The sequence below is a fragment of the Octopus bimaculoides genome, chromosome 2 (assembly GCF_046866305.1).
Source record: "Octopus bimaculoides isolate indiv1 chromosome 2, ASM4686630v1, whole genome shotgun sequence".
Taxonomy (NCBI): domain Eukaryota; kingdom Metazoa; phylum Mollusca; class Cephalopoda; order Octopoda; family Octopodidae; genus Octopus; species Octopus bimaculoides.
Genome location: NC_142929.1, coordinates 23650563 through 23674414, shown reverse-complemented (window position 1 = coordinate 23674414; position 23852 = coordinate 23650563). Strand labels below are relative to the sequence as shown.

General features: G+C 35.7%; 1 protein-coding gene across 1 annotated transcript; it reads right to left on the bottom strand.

Annotated features, from left to right (window-relative positions):
* Positions 1 to 16423: 16423 nt before the first annotated feature.
* LOC106868114 (uncharacterized) lies at positions 16424 to 16957 on the bottom strand. Its single transcript, XM_014913243.2, has one exon. The coding sequence runs from the start codon at positions 16955 to 16957 to the stop codon at positions 16424 to 16426; it is 534 nt and encodes a 177-aa protein (XP_014768729.2).
* Positions 16958 to 23852: the final 6895 nt, after the last annotated feature.

The following is a 23852-nucleotide window of genomic DNA, read 5'->3' as shown; positions in this document are numbered from 1 at the left end:
GATTATAAAATCTGACACAGTTTTTTATTCATTATTCTCTGTGATGTTTTCTGGTTCATGTTTGTGCCAAATCGCAGACCGTATTTTTCGTAGACTCCAGTGAACAAACTTAACCACGTTGTCGTGCCTCCTTTTGTAGTGATTTTGAGCCAATTTTCTACAGTCACTTACATGTGAGATTGCTTCGTTTTTAGCTGCCACTCATCTTACAAAGGTGCAATTCACTGCTCTTTCTAGTTGGAACTTGGTGTAATTATTTCTGAGTTTGTTCTTGGCCGCAACTTATCAATTTCTCAGTCCATCTTTTCACATTGTTTTTTTAAATATTTTGAATGCGTCCCATTTTCAATAGGTAACGTGTTATAACTTTTAACAGTTGCAAGCAAGGGTTCGCTCTGCTGATTGGCATACCATCCCAGACTGTTTTCCTTATTGAAAACACAGATCTTGCATTCTATGAGGCTTCTTCCTACCTAGTTGCTAGGTACATACAGTTTATCAATATCGCTTTTTGGGTGCAGTTCTCTATTCCTCGTTTTATATCCATATTCTTAAACTCGTACTTTGTCCACCTAACAACACCTGCGCCGCATTTGATTAAGATAACGGCCCATGTGTTCATTGCTTTTGTTTTGAACTTTGCATTGATTCTACTTTCCATAATTAGTTTGGTCCTTCTGAGGTATTCTCACCTAAAGCTTTCCTTCATCTCACTCTCCTTGATGTTTTCATACTCCACAATATTCAGATATGTATATCCAGCAATCTTATCGGGTAGTTCTATGTCATTACATGACACTATTATGTCTTTTATTATGATCGGCATACCGCATATTTTAATCTCAAATCTCTTGCCGATATCCGTTTTGAATATCTGCACTGTTGAAATGAGACTATTTATTTCCCGTTCCCTCTTCCGAAAGATCTTTAATTCATACATATATAACAGGCTAATTAATGTTTCTCCACTTTTCAAGGTGTTCCCCAATGCCACTTTCTTTAATATCTGTGTGCGGGGTGTCATACACATCACAAACAGCGATAGTGACAGGTTATCTCTCTGAAATATAATTATAATGATATTACCCCCATCAAAAATGCTCCACATGATGCTATTTGTTTATACCTGCTCTCCACTCATCTCCTGATTAAATTCAAGATGTTATTAGACACTTGTGCCAACTCAATACTTCATAAAATTCAGGAATGTCGGACCATACCATGCGATTTCTTATAATCGATTCGCGCCATACCCAGACTAGTATGTCTTTTCTTGCAGTCAGTCAGCACTGTTCTGCGTATGAGAATTGGATCCTTTTCACCTGCATCCTTTCTGTTCCATTGGCAGTTTGTCAATCATTTCCAGAAAGTCATGCACACAATGAAATATCATTCCTGCCACCAGATATCATTCCTTCCACCAACTTCCACGTCAGTGTAAGCAGAAGATATACTGATAATTATCTACTGCATTACATTTTAACTGTGGTCACCACTCTGGGATTTCTACTCCGTTGTTGATTATTATTATTATTATTATTATTATTATTATTATTATTATTATTATTATTATTATTATTATTATTATTATAATTATTATTATTATTATTATTATCATCATTATTATTGTTTTCATTATTATTATTATTTTCATTATTATTATTATTATTATTATTATTATTATTATTATTATTATTATTATTATTATTATTATTATTTCCAATTTCGCACTTAATTCAATAATCGATTCGTGTATGATCAACGAGAGAGAAAAAACCGCTGCTTTGACGTTAGTGTATGCCTTATTATAGCCGGAGAAATAGTGCAGAGAGTTGGGCGGGGATGAGCAAGTTCGAGATTTAATGTCAGTTGAGGACTCAGTGTGATTTGAATAATCATTCCTCTTTTGTACGTCGGTGTTTTGAGAAATATATTTATTCATGTAATTTCTTTAAATATGCATAATTACATATGCATGCATATTTAAGCACCTCCGACTTAATTATGCATGCATCCATTATATCTAATTATGCATGCATTCGCACTTCTAAATAGAGACATTTGTGTTTAGTTGTCAATTTTTCATTGCATTCTATTATTTTTCATTGTATAATAATATCTCTTAATGTATTTGTGCCTTTTTCACAATAAAATATGTTATTGTTATTAAGAATATATTTGTTTTGAGGGCAGTGAATGTCATAAACGTCACACCGTGGTAACAAATGTATCTCATCTCTTTAGGTTGTGAGTTGAATTCCCTTCAGAGAATAACATTTTTCTTTCATCCATCCAAGGTACATATTATTGCTAACAGCAAAAAAAAACTACCCGCATCCATTTTCTGTGTCATAGCGTTATATATATATATATATATATATATATATATATATATATATATATATATATATATATATATATATATGTTATTAGAGAAATTCGTGTCGTAACCAGGAGCTTGCTGGACAAAATGTGTTCCATTAAATTTTAAATTCAAATGTGATTAGAATCGACTTTAATATTTTGTATTCCGAGGTCGATATGATAATTATGACGTGCATATTTTTAAATCGATTTTACGAACACACCACAAATCTGTATACTTTTCACAAAATTTAAATTCTGTATTGTTGATTATCTTAATGACGCCAATATTACCAATTCGGTGTTGCTACTGTTGTCTCTATGCTGGGCTACTTGAAACATTGTTCATGAGTTATTTAGAATGTATCTAAGTTCCTTGTCTTTTAGCTCTCGGTACTCCGATTGTGCCAACGTATTAGAACATCCTTTGTAAAATTCTCACCATTAGTCGCCATTATTATTGTAAGATGCTTTATATGAATAAATATTGTATAACCGTTGGGTGAGAATAGACCAATCAATGTTACATTCAATATAACTACCATTGTGGTCTTTGTCACTGGCGTGGTCGCTGTCATTGTTGATTTGGATGCGGTATTTGTGGTTCTCGATCATTTCTATGATGGCATGATTTCAAATGAAATCTGGCTGTCCTTTTAAATCGAAACTTACGTCATATAAAGCGATGCTTGTTTAGTTTTGTACTGCTGAAAACAGTATATTATTATGATTTTGCTCTGGATTACCACATTTTCAGTCGACAGGAGCGAGCACGTTCTAGGCCTTGACAGGAAATGGTCACAGAAAGTAACGTGTTAATTAATACTTTTCACATGAATAATTTTAAAATGTATTTTGTATATCGAATAAAAAAGGACGAGGAGAAAAAGGGGAGTTGAGGTTCTCCTAATTTGTTAAAGAATATGTATATTTCCTTTGAGTGTAGTAGCACAATCTTAAGAGCTAATGCCATTTGAAATAATTCTGAATTGCTGTGGAAGTTTGGTCCGTATACAACGTGGCACCTTGGGCAAGTGTCTTCTACTATAGCCTCGAGCCGACCAAAGCCTTATGAGTGGATTTGCTTGGCGGAAACTGGCAAAAACCCGTCGTGTATATTACGCATACATTTCTGTGTGTGTGTCTGTGTTTGTCCCCCACCATCACCATATGACGACCGGTGTTGGTCTGTTTATGTCCCCGTAACTTAGCGATTCCCCAAAGGAAACCGATAGAATAAGTACCAGTCTTAAAATAACGACTGGGGTTGATTCATTCGACTAAAAATTAAAGACGTGCTCCGGCATGACCGCAGTTAAATGACTGAACCGGGTAAAAGATAAATGATAAAAAAAAAAAACTAGTGTTCACTTACACAGCTCAAACACAAACCAGTTGCACGTACGACATATATTTAGCCTTGATAGCATACGTGATAGCATCTAACATTTGACAGTTTTGTTTCATGTAGGAAGCATACTGATAAAAAAAAAATAACATGAATAACAAAGGCAACAACAACTGCATAAACAACAACCATGGAAGCTGATGTGGCAGAAACAGCAAATTTAATAATAGCAGAAGAAACGAATAAAGAACATCAAGAGATAGCCAAACCAAATGCCAATATAGCAAGTCCTTAGCATTTTGTGAAAGAAAGGGAGCTAATGATGTCCAAAAGATAGCAAAAATGCATGTTCTTCAGAGATACAAAATCTGTTCAGATGTGATTAAACCTTTTGCGGTGTGTCTTGATTTACTTTTGTTTTGGTAAATTTGCAATAATCATTGCTGTACCTAGTAAAGGCATTTTCAACACTTCACCAAGATTCAGATTAAATTCAAAATTTCCAAGCTTCTTCAAATTATTTGTTAACTTTCCGGCATTGGAACGAGAGTTGACTGGGTTTTAATCGTACTGGCTTGTCCTTTCCAAGACATTTGGATTTTATAAAGAAGTAATGTTTATACAGTTCCATATTTCAAAAATGAGGAATTATGTACATTATTTACATTATTTACATTTGACAGATATATTGCACTTAACACACAGATATCATGTACTCGTATCTAAATATATATCTATTTACGTAAGTTTGATGTATATGCGGGTGTTTTATATATATATATATATATATATATATATATATATATATATATATATATATATATATATATATATATATATATATATATATATATATATACATATATATATAAACCTCTGCGTGTTTCTCTGTGTGTGTGTGTGTGTATGTGTGTGTGTGTGTGTGTGTGTGTGTGCACGTGTATGTGCGGGTGCGTGTATGAGTTGGAAATAGCGTGCTTGTGAATGCGAATGATTAAAGTTGGTATACGCATGATATTGCAATGTAATAGTTCTGTGCACATGTGTTTATACATACGCTCACATAGCCACACACATACATTTCTATGTTTCTATATGTGTGTATAGATATGTGTGTGTCTGTGTGTGTCTATGTTTCTGTTTGTGTATGTGTGTGTGTGTGTGTGTGTGTATGTGTCTTCTACTCTTTGTAAATTGTGATATCAGCATTAAATTTGATCAAACATTGCAATTAAAGAGAATCGATCACAAAGTATTACATTATTCTCATATCCGTTCTGTATCATATTATGATTAACACGTGTTATTCTGTGTGTTTCTATTTCGTGGTATGTCATACAGTATGTGCATACTACCCTTTCTCGTCATTCATAAATGTTTATTATATCTTTAGATTTCTTATTGGACGTCAAATTTATTGGGTATAAATAGTGTGAGAGGTAGATAAAAAGGGGTAGCGATAAAGAAAGAAATTGTCTTTCAGTGTGTCCATGTGTTTACGTGTGTGGAATTTTACCTACGGATGTACATGAATGAAGTGACTCGTATTATTAAATAAGACATGGCTGTGAATGTATATATGTGTGTTTGTGTTTGTGTGTGCGTGGGTGTGTAGTGTACATGTGCGTGTGAGTATGTGTGTGTATATGTATCAACGTAAGAATAATACGTATCTACATACATACATATATGTATGTAGATACATATGTGTATACAACGTATTACTATATGTGCAGTTACTGAGCGATAACGTGTTTATACAAAAATAAATAAATGCATATATATACACACACACAAACATATACATGTGTATGTGTACACACACACACACACACACACACACACACACACATATATATATATATATATATATATATATATATATATGTATATATACATGTATAAATATATATATATATATATATATATATATATATGTATATATATATATATATATATATATATATATATATATATATATATATATATATATATATGTATATACATATGCATATACATATACATATGTATAGTTCTACGTATCTCTCCGAGTATATACATAAATACTTTCTTGTATATATGACTGTGAACGTGTGTATGTGTGTACGTGCTTATGTGTGTACGTGCTTATGTGTGCGCGCGCACGTGTGTGAATATCTAAATCCACACCACGTTCCGTCACTTACAAAGGATGAATAATGATGCAAGAAAAGCAAGGTGAAATATTGCCAAAGGAACTTCTCTTTTGGCATTTACGAAGCGTAGAGTGAGGAACACCATCTTGTATAATTGCATAAGAAGTAGACGTGTAAAATCATTGCATTATCTTATTGTCCCTTTCAAATTGATTCTATCACCGACAAATGCTACAAATTCGAATATATTTGAAAACTGGCCCTCCGTCGGTAACGACAAGGAGGGTTCGCGTTGATCTGATCAACGTAAAATTAACGTCGTAAAATTAACGTGTAAAATTAACGCGCAAGTGGTTGCATAGTCCACAGATATGCGTACCCTTAACGTAGTTCTCGGACACATCAGCATGTAATAATATGCGTCAAAGCTGGACTTTTGAAATACAGGTACTACTTATTTTTTGACAGCTGGGTGGACTGCAGCACAATGAAAGGAAGTGTCTTAATGAAAGAGACAACGCTCCATCAAGATTTAATTCACGACCGTACACTCGTTTACCAGATACCTCCAGCCACTAAGCCACCAGCCTTCACCATTTCAAATCACAGATGATGAGGAAATATCGAAAACTTACATTGTTTTTAGTCATAAACTATTTGCAATGTTTTAGCCATAAACTATTTGCAGTTTTCTTTAAAAAGAATTTCAACTACACTTTCACGATAGAAGGCGCCAGCGTCTACCTGTTTCATAGACAGTAAGGAGAATATGTTCACAAGCTAACGCCATGAGTACTACAGGTACTTCCGAAACGGTACTAAACAAGTCAGCTCAGTAATTACAATGACGTTTTGGAAATTATGAGATGAATATAACCATATAAATATATAATAGTCGATATTACCTTTACTCATGTCTATATATAAACAAAACGAAATGTGTATTTATTACACGACATTAAAAATAACGTGTTTAGTCCACTACCAGATTCTTGATCCGAAATTAGGTTATCGGAACTCATCACAATGTATCGCCGCCAATTGATGTCTAGAAAATTATTATCAAATAACTTTTTAGAAAAGATCAATAGATAACTGGGTTTCACTACATTTTAATGCATGCATGCTACATTAATGATCGGAGGTGTGCGTTTGCGTGCGTGCGTGCGTGCGCGACGTGTGTATGCATATATGTATGTATTTGTATATGTATGTATGTATGTATATATATACATATATATATATATATATATATATATATATATATATATATATATATATATATATATAAGCGCAGGAGTAGCTGTGTGATAAGTACCTTGCCTCCCATCGACATATGTGTGTGCGTGTGTGTATGTACGTGTGTGTGCCTGTGTGTCTGTGTGGTAAGTAGCTTGTTTACCAACCACATGGTTCCGGGTTCAGACCCAATGCGTGGTACCTTGAGCAAGTGTCTTCTACTATATCTTCGGGCCGACGAAAGCCTTGTAAGTTGATTTGGTAGACGGAAACTGAAAGAAGCCCGTTGTATTTTTATATATATATATATATATATATATATATATATATATATATAAGCAATGTTAATTCTCTAAATGAAGTATTAACAGTAACTGCACGATAAAGTGTAGTATATTGCCACTTAAGTGTGGCTGACCCCTAGGGGTGGATGTTACTGGGGCTAAAAGCAACAGTAACATCCACCCCTAGGGGTCAGCCACACTTAAATGGCAATATACTACACTATATATATATATATATATATATATATGTGTGTGTGTGTGTGTGTGTGTGTGTGTGTGTGTGTGTGTGTGTGTGTGTGTGTGTGTGTGTGTGTGTATGTTTTTGACCCCCTGCAACATCGCTTGTCAACCGATGCTGGTGTGTTATGTCACCGTAAACTAGCGGCTCGACAAAAACGATCTGTAGAATAAGTACTAGACTTGTCGTGGGGTTGATTTGCTCACTTAAGTGTGGCTGACCCCTAGGGGTGGATGTTACTGTTGCTTTTAGCCCCAGGAGGACATCTCCTCCAGTTGGCTTATCGACACACGACTGTGTCCTGCTGGTCGAGGTGAGAGGGATAACTCCCTTGGCAAACAGGACACAGTCGTGTGTCGATAAGCCAGCTGGAGGAGATGTCCTCCTGGGGCTAAAAGCAACAGTAACATCCACCCCTAGGGGTCAGCCACACTTAAGTGGCAATATACTACACTTTATCGTGCAGTTACTGTTAATACTTCATTTAGAGAATTAACATTGCTTGTTTTCACCTTTTCAATATCAGTGAAGAATGTCACTGGAAAAGAAGATATAAGGTTTGCCAGGTTTTTGTCTCTCTCACCAAGGTCATCAGCTGTCGAACGCCGACGAAGGGAAATAACCCTGAAATCCGGATACGTTCGTGCTGCTGGTCGAGGTGAGAGGGATAACTCCCTTGGCAAACAGGACACAGTCGTGTGTCGATAAGCCAGCTGGAGGAGATGTCCTCCTGGGGCTATAAGCAACAGTAACATCCACCCCTAGGGGTCAGCCACACTTAAGTGGCAATATACTACACTTTATCGTGCAGTTACTGTTAATACTTCATTTAGAGAATTAACATTGCTTGTTTTCACCTTTTCAATATCAGTGAAGAATGTCACTGGAAAAGTAGATATAAGGTTTGCCAGGTTTTTGTCTCTCTCACCAAGGTCATCAGCTGTCGAACGCCGACGAAGGGAAATAACCCTGAAATCCGGATACGTTCGTGCTGCTGGTCGAGGTGAGAGGGATAACTCCCTTGGCAAACAGGACACAGTCGTGTGTCGATAAGCCAGCTGGAGGAGATGTCCTCCTGGGGCTAAAAGCAACAGTAACATCCACCCCTAGGGGTCAGCCACACTTAAGTGGCAATATACTACACTTTATATATATATATATATATATATATATATATATATTTACTCTTTTACTCTCTTTACTCTTTTACTTGTTTCAGTCATTTGACTGCAGCCATGCTGGAGCACCGCCTTTAGTCGAGAAAATCGACCCCAGGACTTATTCTTTGTAAGCCTAGTACTTATTCTATCGGTCTCTTGTTGCCCAACCGCTACGTTACGGGGACCTAAACACACCAGCATCGGTTGTCAAGCGATGGTGGAGGGACAAACACAGACACACAAACACACATACATATACATATATATATACATATATACGACGGGATTCTTTCAGTTTCCGTCTAACAAATCCACTCACAAACCTTTGGTCAGCCCTAGACTATAAGCAGAAGACACTTGCCCAAGGTGCCACGCAGTGGGAGTGAACCCGGAACCATGTGGTTGGTAAGCAAGCTACTAACCACACAGCCACTCCTGCACCTACATATACATATATATATATATATATATATATATATATATATATATATATATATATATATATATATATATATATATATATATATATATATATATATATATATATATATATATATATATATATATATATATATATATATATATATATATATATATATATATATATATATATATATATATATATATATATATATATATATATATATATATATATATATATATATATATATATATATACCCTTTCTTTCCTTTATTCGACCTCTCTCTTTTTCTTCAAATTATATATATTGAAAGAGAGTAGGCGTGGGGCGGAAAAGAGAGATTTTTAGTCATTCGAAAAGTCATATGATTAAAGACTTAGTAAACACATTCAGCTGTAGCTCTTTCTGTACATATATTTTTTTCTCTTTTCTACATTGATAATGTCACAGGAAGTGTGGTTAAAAAGTTTTCATCAAGGAAATATACAAAAAAAAAAAGCAACGGTTGCGTGTATTTCATAATATGACTAAATTTCATAATATGACTTTGCCAAAATATTGGTTTCCACATACGCTTTTTGATCACAGTTTTCGCAAAACAAAATACTCCCGCACGCACTCGCACACGCACTCGTGCACGCATACACAATCACACACACGCACACACACACACGCACACACACACACGCACACACACACACAGTCAGGAATATAAATATAGATAGATAGATAGATAGATAGATAGATAGATAGATAGATAGGCAGGCACACATATGCATGGTATGGGAGAGAACTAGTGTCAAAATAAAGTATTTATCCATAGACCAGTTATTAAAGTGCTCGATCGAATTTGATTGAAATGAGCATTGCATGATTCAGTCAGATACTGCTATCTCTATCCCCAAATCCTTTTAAGTTTTCTCTTCTCTCTCTCGTTTAACATTTAAACCTATCCTTGTTTTCTTTTTAAATTTCATGGTTTAATTAATCAAATAAATTACATACTAAAGGATTTTATTCACCAGTATATATACTACCGTATTCTATTGTATGTTGCCATAGTTTTGCCAGAAGCCATTTAGCTTATTTAGAGAGAAAAATACTTTTGGCGCCCGTTTTCAACATCACTGACATTGCTGGACCAATGCCTGTTCACAAAACGAGCAATGGCTACGGAAATGTTGTAAGCCGGTGTCGCAATGTCTGGGCTGTATGCACAGCGAGTCAGCACTTCCAGCTTCTCACGTTCACAAGTTTGTGCTTGGTCACGTTGGTAGTGTGTGCTGGGACATCCTCATTTTGTAAGGCTGCGCATATTCCATTCACCAATTCCTCGTAGCAGGCTTTCAAAGCGTCGTATAATCGCTTGAATTGTTGAGCATAAAGTTTAGTGTTCATACCATAGCCATCTGGAACATGCTCAAAGTGTAACACCATACGCACCCTCTAAATTGCACCAATCAAACAGTATAACCTCTTCACACCTTTCCCGTTAAACCCCAAGTTCTAAAAATTTGCTGGAACCAAGCCAATGATATCTGTCGTTGGAATTACGAAAATAGATCCATTTTTCATCCTCCGTTATAATTCAACGTCAAAATGGGGAACTCGAAGATATGCCAGCAACTGTTTTCAAATTTTCACACGTCATCGAGTCTCCCCATTGGTTAATTCATGAGGATCTTCTCGATACTATCTGTTCACAAGGCCGAGCATATAGAGGTGTGGACTGACGGTGCTTTGTGAAGGACGAAGCACTGCTGATAATGTACGAATGCTTGTGCTTAGTTGTTCCTCTTATTCTACCTAGGTCTCATCTTCCCCGATACAAGGTCTCCTTGACCTCGGTTTGCCTTCTAGGCTGGTGTCGACTCCCTTGAATTGTCTAAACCAGTTTTATGTCTCATGTTCGTTGAGAGTACCTGGTTTTTCCATACACATCATGAATTTCTTTTGCCGCTGGCGTTGCACTGTGCACAGGTAGCGTAAAGTGGTTCTAATTGTAATTTTTCATTACTCATTTTCAAAGCTGTAAAACAAAGATTAACCAATTAATGTTCATATGTTATATGTCAAAATAAAGAATGAGCAATTCAGCAATGATGGACCAATTAGCTGTACCAAATTCATGATAAACCGTGGAGATACAAGATGACAAAAATCATCAGTGAAAATCTGTAAACACTTTTGACTCAACCTGGTGAAAGGAAGATAAATTAAGAAATATGTTTATTGTGAAGTCATCTTGAATGCAAATACTGTACAATGTACAGTATATACTGAATTTGCTGAATATGAGATGAAACATATTAACATATTTAATTAAACGTTTCTGCTTCGACAATATTAACAGATTAATTATTAAGTCTTTGCTGAGAAAGAAAATCTACATTTCAATAATTTCCTTAATTAAAAATCGTCTGATATATCATCTATTTTTTCTGAAAGTGAAAATAAGTAGAAAATAAATACATTTCCAATTCTTTCAAATAATTACTTTATTTAAATTGAAAATATTTTGTATTTAGAATAGAATTTTAAATGATCAAACAATTTAAATTTCAAACTTAAGAAACTTCACGGCAGAAACACATGACTCGCACTTCTATTTTTCTTCACTGTCCATTTCATCCTGGAGTCATCACATTATTGCCTTTTTCGCCCCTAGATACAATTCGAGACATTTTAGGCTTCCCGCTGTGTACAATTCACCATAGAAACCAGGAAACCGGGCCCATGAGCCTGGCTAGGTTTTTAAAGGGCATATGAATAAAATATATATGTATGTATGTATGTATGTATGTATGTATGTGTGTGCGTGTGTGTGTGTGTGTGTGTGTGTGTGTGTGTCTAAAGGTGGTTATTGCTGGCGCCGTGTGATCTTCTATCAAAGAAAATATGTTGTTTTCTTTTTCTATAATTTACTTAGATACCTATATGTTCCAGCTTGCTCCCGTTGTTCCTGTAACCACTCTCAACCGTCCCCTAACCACCACCAGATCAACCACACTGCTCGTGCGAGTAGCCGCTTGCCGCGAGGCTTTTGCCTTAGGCAACAACTCCCAAATATAAATAAAATAACCCAAGTAATAAGCAGCAGTAACACTCACGCAGCCCTTCAGTATATTTGAGCTTCTCAGCTTCTACAACTGAACTACTGTTAAAGTCTGTTTTGTCCCCTCTTTGTACCCCAGTCTCGCGATCCCATCTCTCTCTCTCTCTCTCTCTCTCTCTCTCTCTCTCTCTCTCTCTCTCTCTCTCTCTTTATTTACTTATTTATGTATTGCCAACTAGCGAATCACAGGGGTCAGGAGTCGGGTCGTATGTGAGTAAACCGGCTACACCATAGAGCTTGCTCTGTGAGGAGGGTGCTCTTTTGCTATTTAATCACCCTATAAGATTCAATACGAGACATTTCAAAGTGAGCATGAACTCTGCAGATTTATCGGCCATCCAAATAAGCCACTCTCGTTATTAGCTGCGTTGCCAAAGAAGCCCTTACTCATTCAAGACAGCAGCAATAACAACTCCGCTGCCCTGTCTTTAAGGAAAAAGGCTTCGGGAGTAAACTTCGATGATAAATCCGGAGTCGGAGTCCCTAGGGCAATTCGGCGCTGTAAACAACCTCGTTCTGGCAATTCTTGCGGCCTCACTGGTGCCTAGTCGTATTAGCCACGACCTTTCCCTTGATAACACTGGTGGTGGTGGAGAGGGAAGACGTGGTGCATGGGCAATTACCGATCTCCTGTCAAAAACTGCCCAGGCCTGCGCCCCGGAGAGGACGCTCCAGCGGCATCTAACCGCGACGATAAAACACGGAAAGCAGCAATCTACCAGTTTTAAGCCATCTGTCGTTTGATGTGGGCTTTGATGTGGGCAACATTCACGGAATGTATGAAGGTGTCAAAAAAGCCATCAGAACGAGGATGACCTCATCTTCTTTTCAAGGACGTCTCCAAGAGAGATATGAAATCACTTGATCTGGACATCCTGAGATGGGAAAAGTTTGCAAATGATCACCCATGCTGGAGACCAGGAACTCGCCACCAAAGAAAAGTAATCTCATTTGCACGATAAACCAGCAGCGCCGACAAATCGTCTCCAAATGCAGTTACCGTATGCGTGACTGCCAATCTCATGTAGGCTTCTACAGACAACGCAGACACTACACCACCATCAGCAGCTGAAACGATTTCTTCGAGCGCAGATCCATGACCTCTCGTGACTGACGGATGCCCACTACTAAATCTTGTTAGTACCTATGACCAGAAATGCATTAGGCTATGAACCTACATATTTACACAAAGAACTTCAAATACTAGAATTTTCGAAGAAAGCGCAAAAGAAACTGAAGTGGATTCTCCAAATCCAATCTATTTGCAGTACAGTGAAGATTTTGTAAAACACTCCAAAGATTTTGCATCTGAAATGTTTACATGAATGGATACACAAGTTGGCTGTGTGCGTCGACGGTCCAACCAACACACCCAATCGCCCACATATTTACAAACACACAGAAGTCTCTAAAAATGTCTTATCGCCTTGACAGCGACGGGCTCGAACTCACCTGAAAAAATTTTTTTTTATAGTCAAAAGAAACGACATACTCATATACATAAAGCATAGCACAATACCTTTATTCTGGCAAGATTGTATTTTAAATATACACTTTATAATATGTGGAACACCATAGAAGCCAATAACAACACCACTGGTGAAAACTGCACTAAAATATCGGTAAGCTATTTAAGGATAATGCATGTTGAAAGAAATATATCAGTAATCTATTTTGGGTATAATGCATGTTGAAAGAAGACGGCAGATAATGAGTTTATACCTCTGTAAAATATAACAAAACATTCATAGTGACTCTAGTTAGCAAGCTCTTGAGCTAAAACACGAACTCAGAAAACTGAGTGAAAAACTCTTTTTGAAAGAGCATGAATAAGTCGCAAGTTTGTCGTTATACATAGAATTGAAGAAGGGAAGCATAGATATTAATCATTCTGCTCTAAAATTTGAAATGTAAACCTTAACACATCGTGGGGAAATGCAGTTAGGAGAGAATACTGTACCATCACTGACAGTAAAATATGTACAAGTAACCCGGAAAAATTCACTATAACTGTAAGCAAACTGCATAATAACAGAAGACCTAAAGAGTGGATATTAGATCAAGAAGCTGACACTTTACAGAAAATAGTTAATATCTATACACATCAGGAATATAGAACGTCATAGTGACATTCAAAACTGGATTGCTATAGTACCAAAGAGCTGACAGAAGACGATTGGCCTTTTTTGCCTAAACATTATGAACAAACTGTACACAAGCTACCTCAAACAATTCCACCAGGATAATAAGGAATGCAGCAACATATTGATAAGCAGGCAGGTGCAGAGAACAACTTTTGATAAAGAAAGCTGTACTGTCTGACGTAAGAAAGCAACGCCGAAACTTTGCGATAGTATCATTGCTTGATAATAGGCAAGTGATTGATTCTATTCCCCACTCATAGTTGCTCAAGTGTTTACATTTGGAAAATATACCTGCTACTATAGATGCTACCGTTAAGAGGCTCACAAAGACATGAGCAACAATTCTCACACTTGCAACTAAATGTTGTATGATCGTCTCCATTGTCATAAATATTTCAAAGGAAGTATTCGAAAGAGATAGTGTGATTCTGTTTATATTGTGCATTAAATGGATTATCATTCAAGCTACAAAAATGAAATGGCTACATGCTATGATCTTCAACAGCTAGAGTTATTAATGTAATACATAATTTCTTTGTTGATAACCTTAAGTTTTATGCTAAAACTGGTAATGATGCCAAACGCTCTAGTTAATAACATTCCCAGCTAACAGAGGAATGGAATTTGGCCAAAATAAATGCTAATATTTGATTTCTGAACGTGGAAAACTAGTCCCTTATACACGAAACATGTGCATCAATGGTCTTACTATCTCTCCTGTTCCCCACAAAGAACACTACAAATAATTCGGCATTGATGAAACAATATTATACGTAGGTGTTGTGAATAAAGATGGAATGACAGAGGAATAATATACAGGACTTAGAAAAATATGGTTTCCGAACAACACAGTATCCCAGAAAGAATTAAAACCCTCTGTATCCTGTCATAAACTGGAAACTTCCACAGAAACAATAATATCGACAAAAACTGTTTAGAAAGAGGTCAATGAGGTAGAGGTATATATCAAAGCAGACAGCCTACGAATATCGTTTAATGTTTATCAGAGAGCACATGCTAAAGAACTTCAGCAAAGAAAAGGTCTAGTGCTGAAAAGCGAAGCTATCCTTTGCCTATTTCTCGGCAATGAGATCCTCATCGCGATATATGCCGCAAAAAGATCTGGATGTGAAACGTTCGACATACCAAACTAGACTACGCATGGGTATATTTTCCGAAAGACTTGAAGAAGACAACAATAGTGACATGAAGTAGAGCCTTTCTTGGACTCGTGAACGCTATATCACATAGGGGTATACTTTTGCTATCCAAGAATATGAAACACTTGGTACCACATGATGCAACGACAAAATGCAGATTATATTATACTTCTGCTTGGCACCACTTCCTGGCAATCTTTTTGTACCTGTAAGTTAGTAGTTCGACAAAGTTAACCAAAAGAAAATGTACCAGACTTTAAAAAAATATAAGTACTAGGATCGCATGAATGACAGATGTAATAGAAAAAGAAAACCGTGTGTATATATATATATATATATATATATATATATATATATATAGGTGTCAACGACTTCAAACATTGTTCCATTCACAAGAATGTTTGATTCACAATATATTTGTCCTGGCACGGGAGTAAATATTTTCCCCAGACTAATTGTAAGTGCGCAACGTACACATGCAGGGGAAAATCTGCCCATTAAATGTTGCATACCCCCCTTTGAGTGTGCCAACAAATCACCATCATCAGCATAAAGTGATTCTCTAACAATTATTTTGCAAGTCTTTGCTTTGCAGTTAAACCGGGTCAAATTAAACATACGACCAGATGTCCGAAATCTGATTGCGATTCTCCTGTTGCAATCCTTGAAAGCATACCAACATAACGCAGCAACATAAATAGAGAAAAGTGTAGGGGCAGGAATATCTCCCTGTTTGACACCGTTGTCCACCGAAAATTTATGAGATAGCTCACCATTAAAGACTACCTAACATTTCCTGTTTCTGTGTAGCTCCTTAAAATGCTAACAAAATAGGTTGGACAACCAATTTACACAAAACAATCCGCAGTGTCTCCCTGTTTACCGAGTCAAATGCCTTAGTTAAATCCATGAAAACCTGGTATTCTTCTAAGCACTTCTCTTGAACCTGGCTCACAGAAAATATCATGTCCATTGTTCCTCGCTCAGATCTAAAACGACAGTGTTGTTCAGGAATCACATGTGGACAAACATTATCAACAAGACAATCTAACATGATCCTTGAAAGTATCATCCCGGTATGTGCCAGGAGAGTTATCCCTCTAGAATTACCACACACTGCTTTTGGGCCCTTAACCTTGTATGCAGAGACTAGGATGTCATTTATCCATTTCTGTGGCACAGAAGATTCATTCCAAACTTGAGTAATCAGGTTATGTATTTCAGATGAAATATGATCCCCACCAGTTTTCAGAATTTCAACTGGAATACCATCCAATCCAGGAGCTTTACCTGGCCTCAGTTTATATAATGCCAGATTTACTTCTTCAATGGAAGGTGTGTAATCCATGTGTTGCACTATCTCTCTTTGCGGAATGTTGTTTTGTTGTTACTGTCCTGTTTTTTTTTTTACCACTTTAAATAAAATCCAAATTTTATTTAATTTGCTTTGCGGGAAAGACTGTTTTAACGAAGTCGCCTCTTGACACTAACTTCGAAACGCAGGGTAGATAAAACAGGAGACAACTGATGAAGGGAATGTTCTTTATGCTGCATGTCTTGTTTCTCTATTTGTTTCTTTCGTTGTACGGAAAAAGTTCGTATTCTGTGTTTTTGTTTTTTATGTTCTCGTGTCTCATTTTGTTGACTTTGTTTTTGATGTCCTGTACACAAATATGCATGTATATATACATATATATGCAGGTATGTATGTGTGTATGTGTGTTGTGTGTGTACACAGAGACAGATAGATAGATAAATACATAAAAGGCAAACAGACAGACACACAGACAGAGAGCAGAGAGACAGAAAGAGAGACAGGAAGATAGATTGATAGATAGAAGACAGACAGCCAGACAGATAGATAGAAGATAGACAGACGGACAGAAAGACAGACATACAGGCAGAGAGCAGACAGATAGACAGATAGATAGATAGATAGATAGATAGATAGATAGATAGATAGATAGATAGATAGATAGATAGATAGATCGAAAGATAGATAGATAGATAGATAGATAGATAGATAGATAAATAGATAGATAGATAGATAGATAGATAGATAGATAGATAGATAGATAGATTGATAGATAGATAGATAGATGGATTGATAGATAGATAGATTGTAAAACATTCAGGGAGGCCGGCAGATAGATGGACAGTTAGACAGGTATGCATGAGTTTTCTTTCGAAAAATTTCAAAATATAACTTTATACATTCATACATGCAAGCATTCATACATACATACATACAAACATACATACATGCATACATACATACATACACACATCATTAAGGTCGGCTGTCCTCCTTATGTGTATATCCCTTCGAAAATCAAAGGAGATAACTACGGACAACTGCTTCGAAATCTGTAGTTTCTATATCCTGATTGCAAATTTACATTTATACCCATAATAATTGGTTTAGTAAGTAAATGCATAATTATCACTCTGGATAAGCTTGTATTTTCAGAAAAAGGAATCAGCAAAATTCTTCGCACAGAATAATTACAATCTGTAAGCGGAACAGTAAAACAATGCAAGACGTTTCTCAGATTTAAAATGTGAGTGGTTTTGTTGTCTATATTCCAAAGATGAGCGGTGTATCATTGTTGGAAACCAACTCCTTCTTCAGAGGAAGAATTTAAATAAAATACAACGCGGGTTGATGAACCGTAAGACGTGTGGCCAGAACCTCCTGGAAAATAGCCATAGCGAGGGAAATTCCACAGTTGAATTAGAACAGTCACAAACAGTGAAAGAAGACATGCACCCAGCACCAGAGCTGAAGACACCTCCGAAAGGGGGTGGCCCCGCCACGTCAAAACGGTAGAGGAGTAGGGGCCGAAACCGGACGTGGTTCCTCCTGATGATGTCTTGAGCTAACTGGATCCTATAAAGGAGCTGTTGTGGTAGCAGACCACGAAACATGGTTGAAATTCCTGTACATACATACAAACATACGTAAATACACACACACATACACATGCACAAATATATACATACATACATACATACTTACATACATAAATACATACTTCGATACTCTTTATCACCGACGTAAATTTCTAACCAACGAAGTCTTATACTTGTTACACGTATAGTCTTCACTCTTAGACTAATATATATTTTTTTCTACTGGATGCACAAGACCCTAAATCTTAGTCGATGAGATCTACCACAGTACGCCACTGGTACTTAATTTATCGACCCCGAAATGATGAAAGGCAAAGTCGACTTCAGAGGTATTTGAACTCAGAACATAAACACAGACGAAATACCGCTAAGCATTTCGCCGAGCGCCCTAAACTTTTTGCCAGCTCGCCGCCATAACCTAAATACATATTAAGTAACAATAACCAACACGTGGTTTACCTTTCTTAATTGTTGTGTGCATTATTTAATTTATTTTTATTTTATTTTATCAATATTATTTCCAGTTACCAAAATTTCATAATGAAACTTTCCAGTTCTCACTTTTAGCCTTCAGTCCTCTTGCTCTCAATTCTTTCACTCCGGTCCATGATATATTAAAAAAGAAAGCGCTCTCAAATTTAACAACACAGCAGATTTCATTGATGTTAGGAGAATGCTACAACTTTATGTATGTTAATATTTCTAAATATTAGTCGATTTGCTGAAGTTGAATGAAATATTTATAGATATTATATCTATAATATTCTTTACACGAATAAATATTAACTGATGTAACTATACTTTTATAGAATAAATGTGATACATTTAATAATATTTTGATGTAATATTAACTTAAGCATTTTAATCTGCTCTATAATTTTTAGATAATAAGATAATTTTTGTTTTCGAGCGCCATATTTTGTAGGAGAATCGATTTGTTTACTAGCTTAACACATGATGTTGACTGACATATCTAGGTTATTTTACATGATTTACATTTGCAAATCGTTAAACATTCACATTGTAAGCATTTTTCATGCGCATGTAACAGCTTTCACTATTGATTCAAATATTAATTGCAGTATTGTTTTGCGTAAATAAGATGAGAAGATAAAAATTAGTATTGTGAATGAAAGCAAAATTAAGCCACAGTTAAACAGGAGCGTGAACAAAGTGCCTTCATATTGACATACGATATAAGACAAAAAACATAAACAGTGATATCAATAATAGTACATAGGCAAAATATTTTAGAGATGCACAATCAATGTGTTTTCAAAAGATACTTTAAAATCGGATTCCATAGTTCTTGTATAAAATGCCAAGGAATGGGTGAATTACTTGTGCATGTTTTTGAATGCTTCTAGACAATCGAGTAAGCGAAACAAAATAATCCTTCTTCAAAATCTAAAAAAGGAAAATGTGACGATATTGAAAGGTCCGCATGATTTGCAATGCAGTACATTTATATAACCAGTTATATACTCCAATCAGCAACTAATAAGAAATGCTTTACATCTCGAATGTTTAACTTCAAAATATATACTGTAACACTTCATCTCATTCTTTCCATATATATTGACCTATTACAAGTTATAACAATGACAGAATATTTTCCGCTTTTGATTAACTGTGATAAAATTCATTAATAATTTTACATAAAATTGGAAATTTTCGATTAATTCAATGATGTATGAGACTCCTAGCAAATGATCTATATAAAACTCACTATGATATTATTAAACTTTTGCTGGAATAACTTCGATATATATATATATATATATATATAATTAAGATTCACTTGAATTAGGTACTTAAGTTTAGGCACCCATTCAGTCACATATGCGCACAACTCGAAGTGAGCAAAATGAAAATACTTAAGAGGATGTCAAGTCATAATGACATACGACTGTTTCAAGCGGCTACATTTAATTCAAAAATGCAGGCATTGCATGCCATCTTTAATTGCAACAAATATGGATTTTCAACAGTCAAAATATATGTTTTATCAAATATTTTATCAGAGCAAGTGAATGAAAGAATTTCATATTGCCACTGTTGCAGCAAGAATAAACTAAGAGAAGAACAACTACAATTTCGGAGTGGCAAGGAATGGAACACAGTGGGGGTCATAGGATTGCTTGATTATATATATATATATATATATATATATATATATATATATATATATATATATATATATATATATATATATATATATATATATATATATATATACCTGCATGCATATATATATGTGTGTGTGACACTTGAATCAAATTCAAATTCAAAATGGCTGACGACTGGCATCGCGCTTGAAACTCAAAAATTCCCAACGAATTTGAATCTAACTGTTTTGTTCCACACACGTGGAATAGTGCTTTTCTTGCATTTGTCCACTCACTCGTATATATATATATATATATATATATATATATATATATATATATATATATATAAGAAATTAATTGCATAAAATTCAAACCGAAAATACTCCATCCAATGAGAGTTCAATCATACTAAACGTTTCAACTATATGTAATAATTGCGCTACTAATAGTGTCCCGTACATGCGTACGTTCATCAGGTGCCAATTGAATGTGGTGCCCGTTGAACTTACGCACGTACGGGAAACTATTAGTAGCGCGATAAGTACATGTGGTTGAAACGTTTATTAATATATATATATATATATAATACTGATTATAACAAACGGAAGGAAAATACCTAATACATATTTTGGGAGTATATCTTTTAATATATTTTGGGAACGTCTGTGGCGCTGTTCCGACTTTCTGCATCCTTAGACGCTGATTGTGGTTGATTATCGGTTAAAAACATCCGCACTCCTGTGAAGTTTAAGAACACAGTTTCTATTGCGCATACATTGGCTAGGTCAGATCGCTTTTTATTCGTCGGTATTTAAGCTACGAGTTAGCAATAATCAGTAACATACGTGTCAATTGCAATATTTCATGGATAAATATATTACTGCTTTTAGAAATTGTTAGTTGAAGGGAAATGACTATGTTGAGAAGCTGGTTATTTGAAAAAGAAAATAATGTTGCCTGTATTGAAAGTGAATTTGGCATTAAGTAATAGATCAGAAACTATATCAATATTAACTTAGTAAATAGCAGTAAGGCTCTTGTTTTCCTCTCCAAATGTTTTACTGTTTAGTAAAAGTTTTGGACAGACAAAACACTAGCTTCATGTGTGTCTCTTACATATATATTCAGCTGTAATATGAAGAATGAACGAAGTCTGAGGTGATTAATGAACTTGTCATATCGCGATATTCAATCTCTTATTTCATAGTTGATTCAAAATGTATAGTTTCAATTTTGACCAGGAAACGTATAATAAAGAGAAATTTGATTCAACAACTGCAAAGGAGAAACAATTATTGATCTACGGATCGACTACAAAAGGCAATTCAGCCTGTTGAAGGACCTTAGATGATATAGTTTGTTAGCTTTGCTGTTATGCTTTCTTTACTTAAACGGTTATCATTTACTCATCTTTCCATATCGAAAATATAGTAACTCTGCTTTTCTATCTGAATGATTGTGTGTATTGTGTATCACGAACTTTAGGTTTACTGAAAAGCATTATGTTAGGTTGTCAAGAAAGTTCTTGCGGAATTTTAAAATTTGGTTTTAAATAATGTATGTTCAAATTAATTATCGTTAAATTACTTTGACTTTATATATAAATTTAAAGCTCGTTTTTCGCTCTATCTAAATGTGTTACTCGTTTTCTTGTTGAATAATTAGGATATGTTTTTCCAAAACGTTAAATACGTGGACAAATAGCAAATTCGCACAGTTTTCTTATTCCAGTTCAAGCTAGGCCGAAAAGCTGCCGAAATAGCTCGGGATATCAACGATGCGTTTGGCCAAGGAACCACTAATGAACGTACAGCAGAATGGTGGTTCAAGAAGTTTCGTAGCGGTGACGAGAGTGTTGAATATGATGAACGTAGAGACCGGCCATCGGATGTTAACAACGATCAACTAAGAGTCTTAGTCGAAGCCAATACACACACAACTACTAGAGAGTTTGCTTCTGAATTAGACATAACGTATACGACAATTTCCAACAGCTTGAAAGAGATTGGAAAAACAAAAGTACTTCAGAAATGGGTGCCGCAAGAATTGAAAGACAACCCCCCAAAAAACAAACGCCTTTTTGAAGTGTCGTCATCTGGTCTTTTACGCAGCAAGAACGACTCGTTTCTCGATTGAATTGTGACTTGCGATGAAAAGTGGATTCTTTAGGACAACCCGCGACCAAGCTCAGTAGTTGGACGCCGACAACGCTGCATGACACTTCCCGCAGCCAAAGCTGCACCAAAAGAAGACCATGGTAACTGTTTGGTGGTCTGCAGCCGGTTTCTGGATCTAGGTGAAACCATTACGACGGAGAAGCACTATCGGCAAATGAATGAACTACATAAGAAACTCCGACAACAGCAGCCAGGTCAATAGAAAAGGACCAAATCCACTCCACGACAAACGCTCAGCCGCACGTCACACAGCTGGTACTGCAGAAATTGAACGAATTGGGCTACGAAACTCTGCCTCATCCGCCATACTCACCCGACCTCTCGTCTACCGACTACCACTTTTTCAAGCATCTCGCCAACTTCCTGTGTGAGAAATGCTTCAACCAAGACGGTGCCAAACACACCTTCAACGACTTCATCGCAACCAGAACGCAGGATGTTTACATTACTGGCATAAATAAACTTATTTCGCATTGGCAAAAGTGTGTTGATAATGAAGGTGTTTATTTCAATTAATAAAGTGTTGTTTGAGCCGAAATATATGCATCTGAAGTTAAAGGCTAAAACCGCAAGAACTTTCTTGACAACCTAATATGTATAGGTACAGGGCATATGTAGCTCCTGTAATGTCTCTTGAAGCAAGCACTTTGAACATGCCTTTATTGTAAAAGGTATAGTTGCTCCAGTTTCTTCAGTCATATTTGTGCTAGGATGATCGCATATTATTTGTGACTTTTCGTTAATATTACAAATGTGTGACCCTACCGTACACAAATAAACAAAGCTGACCATAGCAAGATCAATACTAAGCTTATTATAGAATTTTGACAGAGAAATATAAATAAAACAAAGTTAGAAACAGTCATTGAAAGTGTGTGGATATATTTTGACGATTTGGAAGAATTTCCTGCATCTGTTTCATACTGCATCTGTATGGAGTCATGCTAGGTTTTGACTGTTTCATTAATTTAGCACAACATTGACATTATTTCTTTCTAACGAACTAAGATATTATACGATATGTAATATTGTTTTACATGCA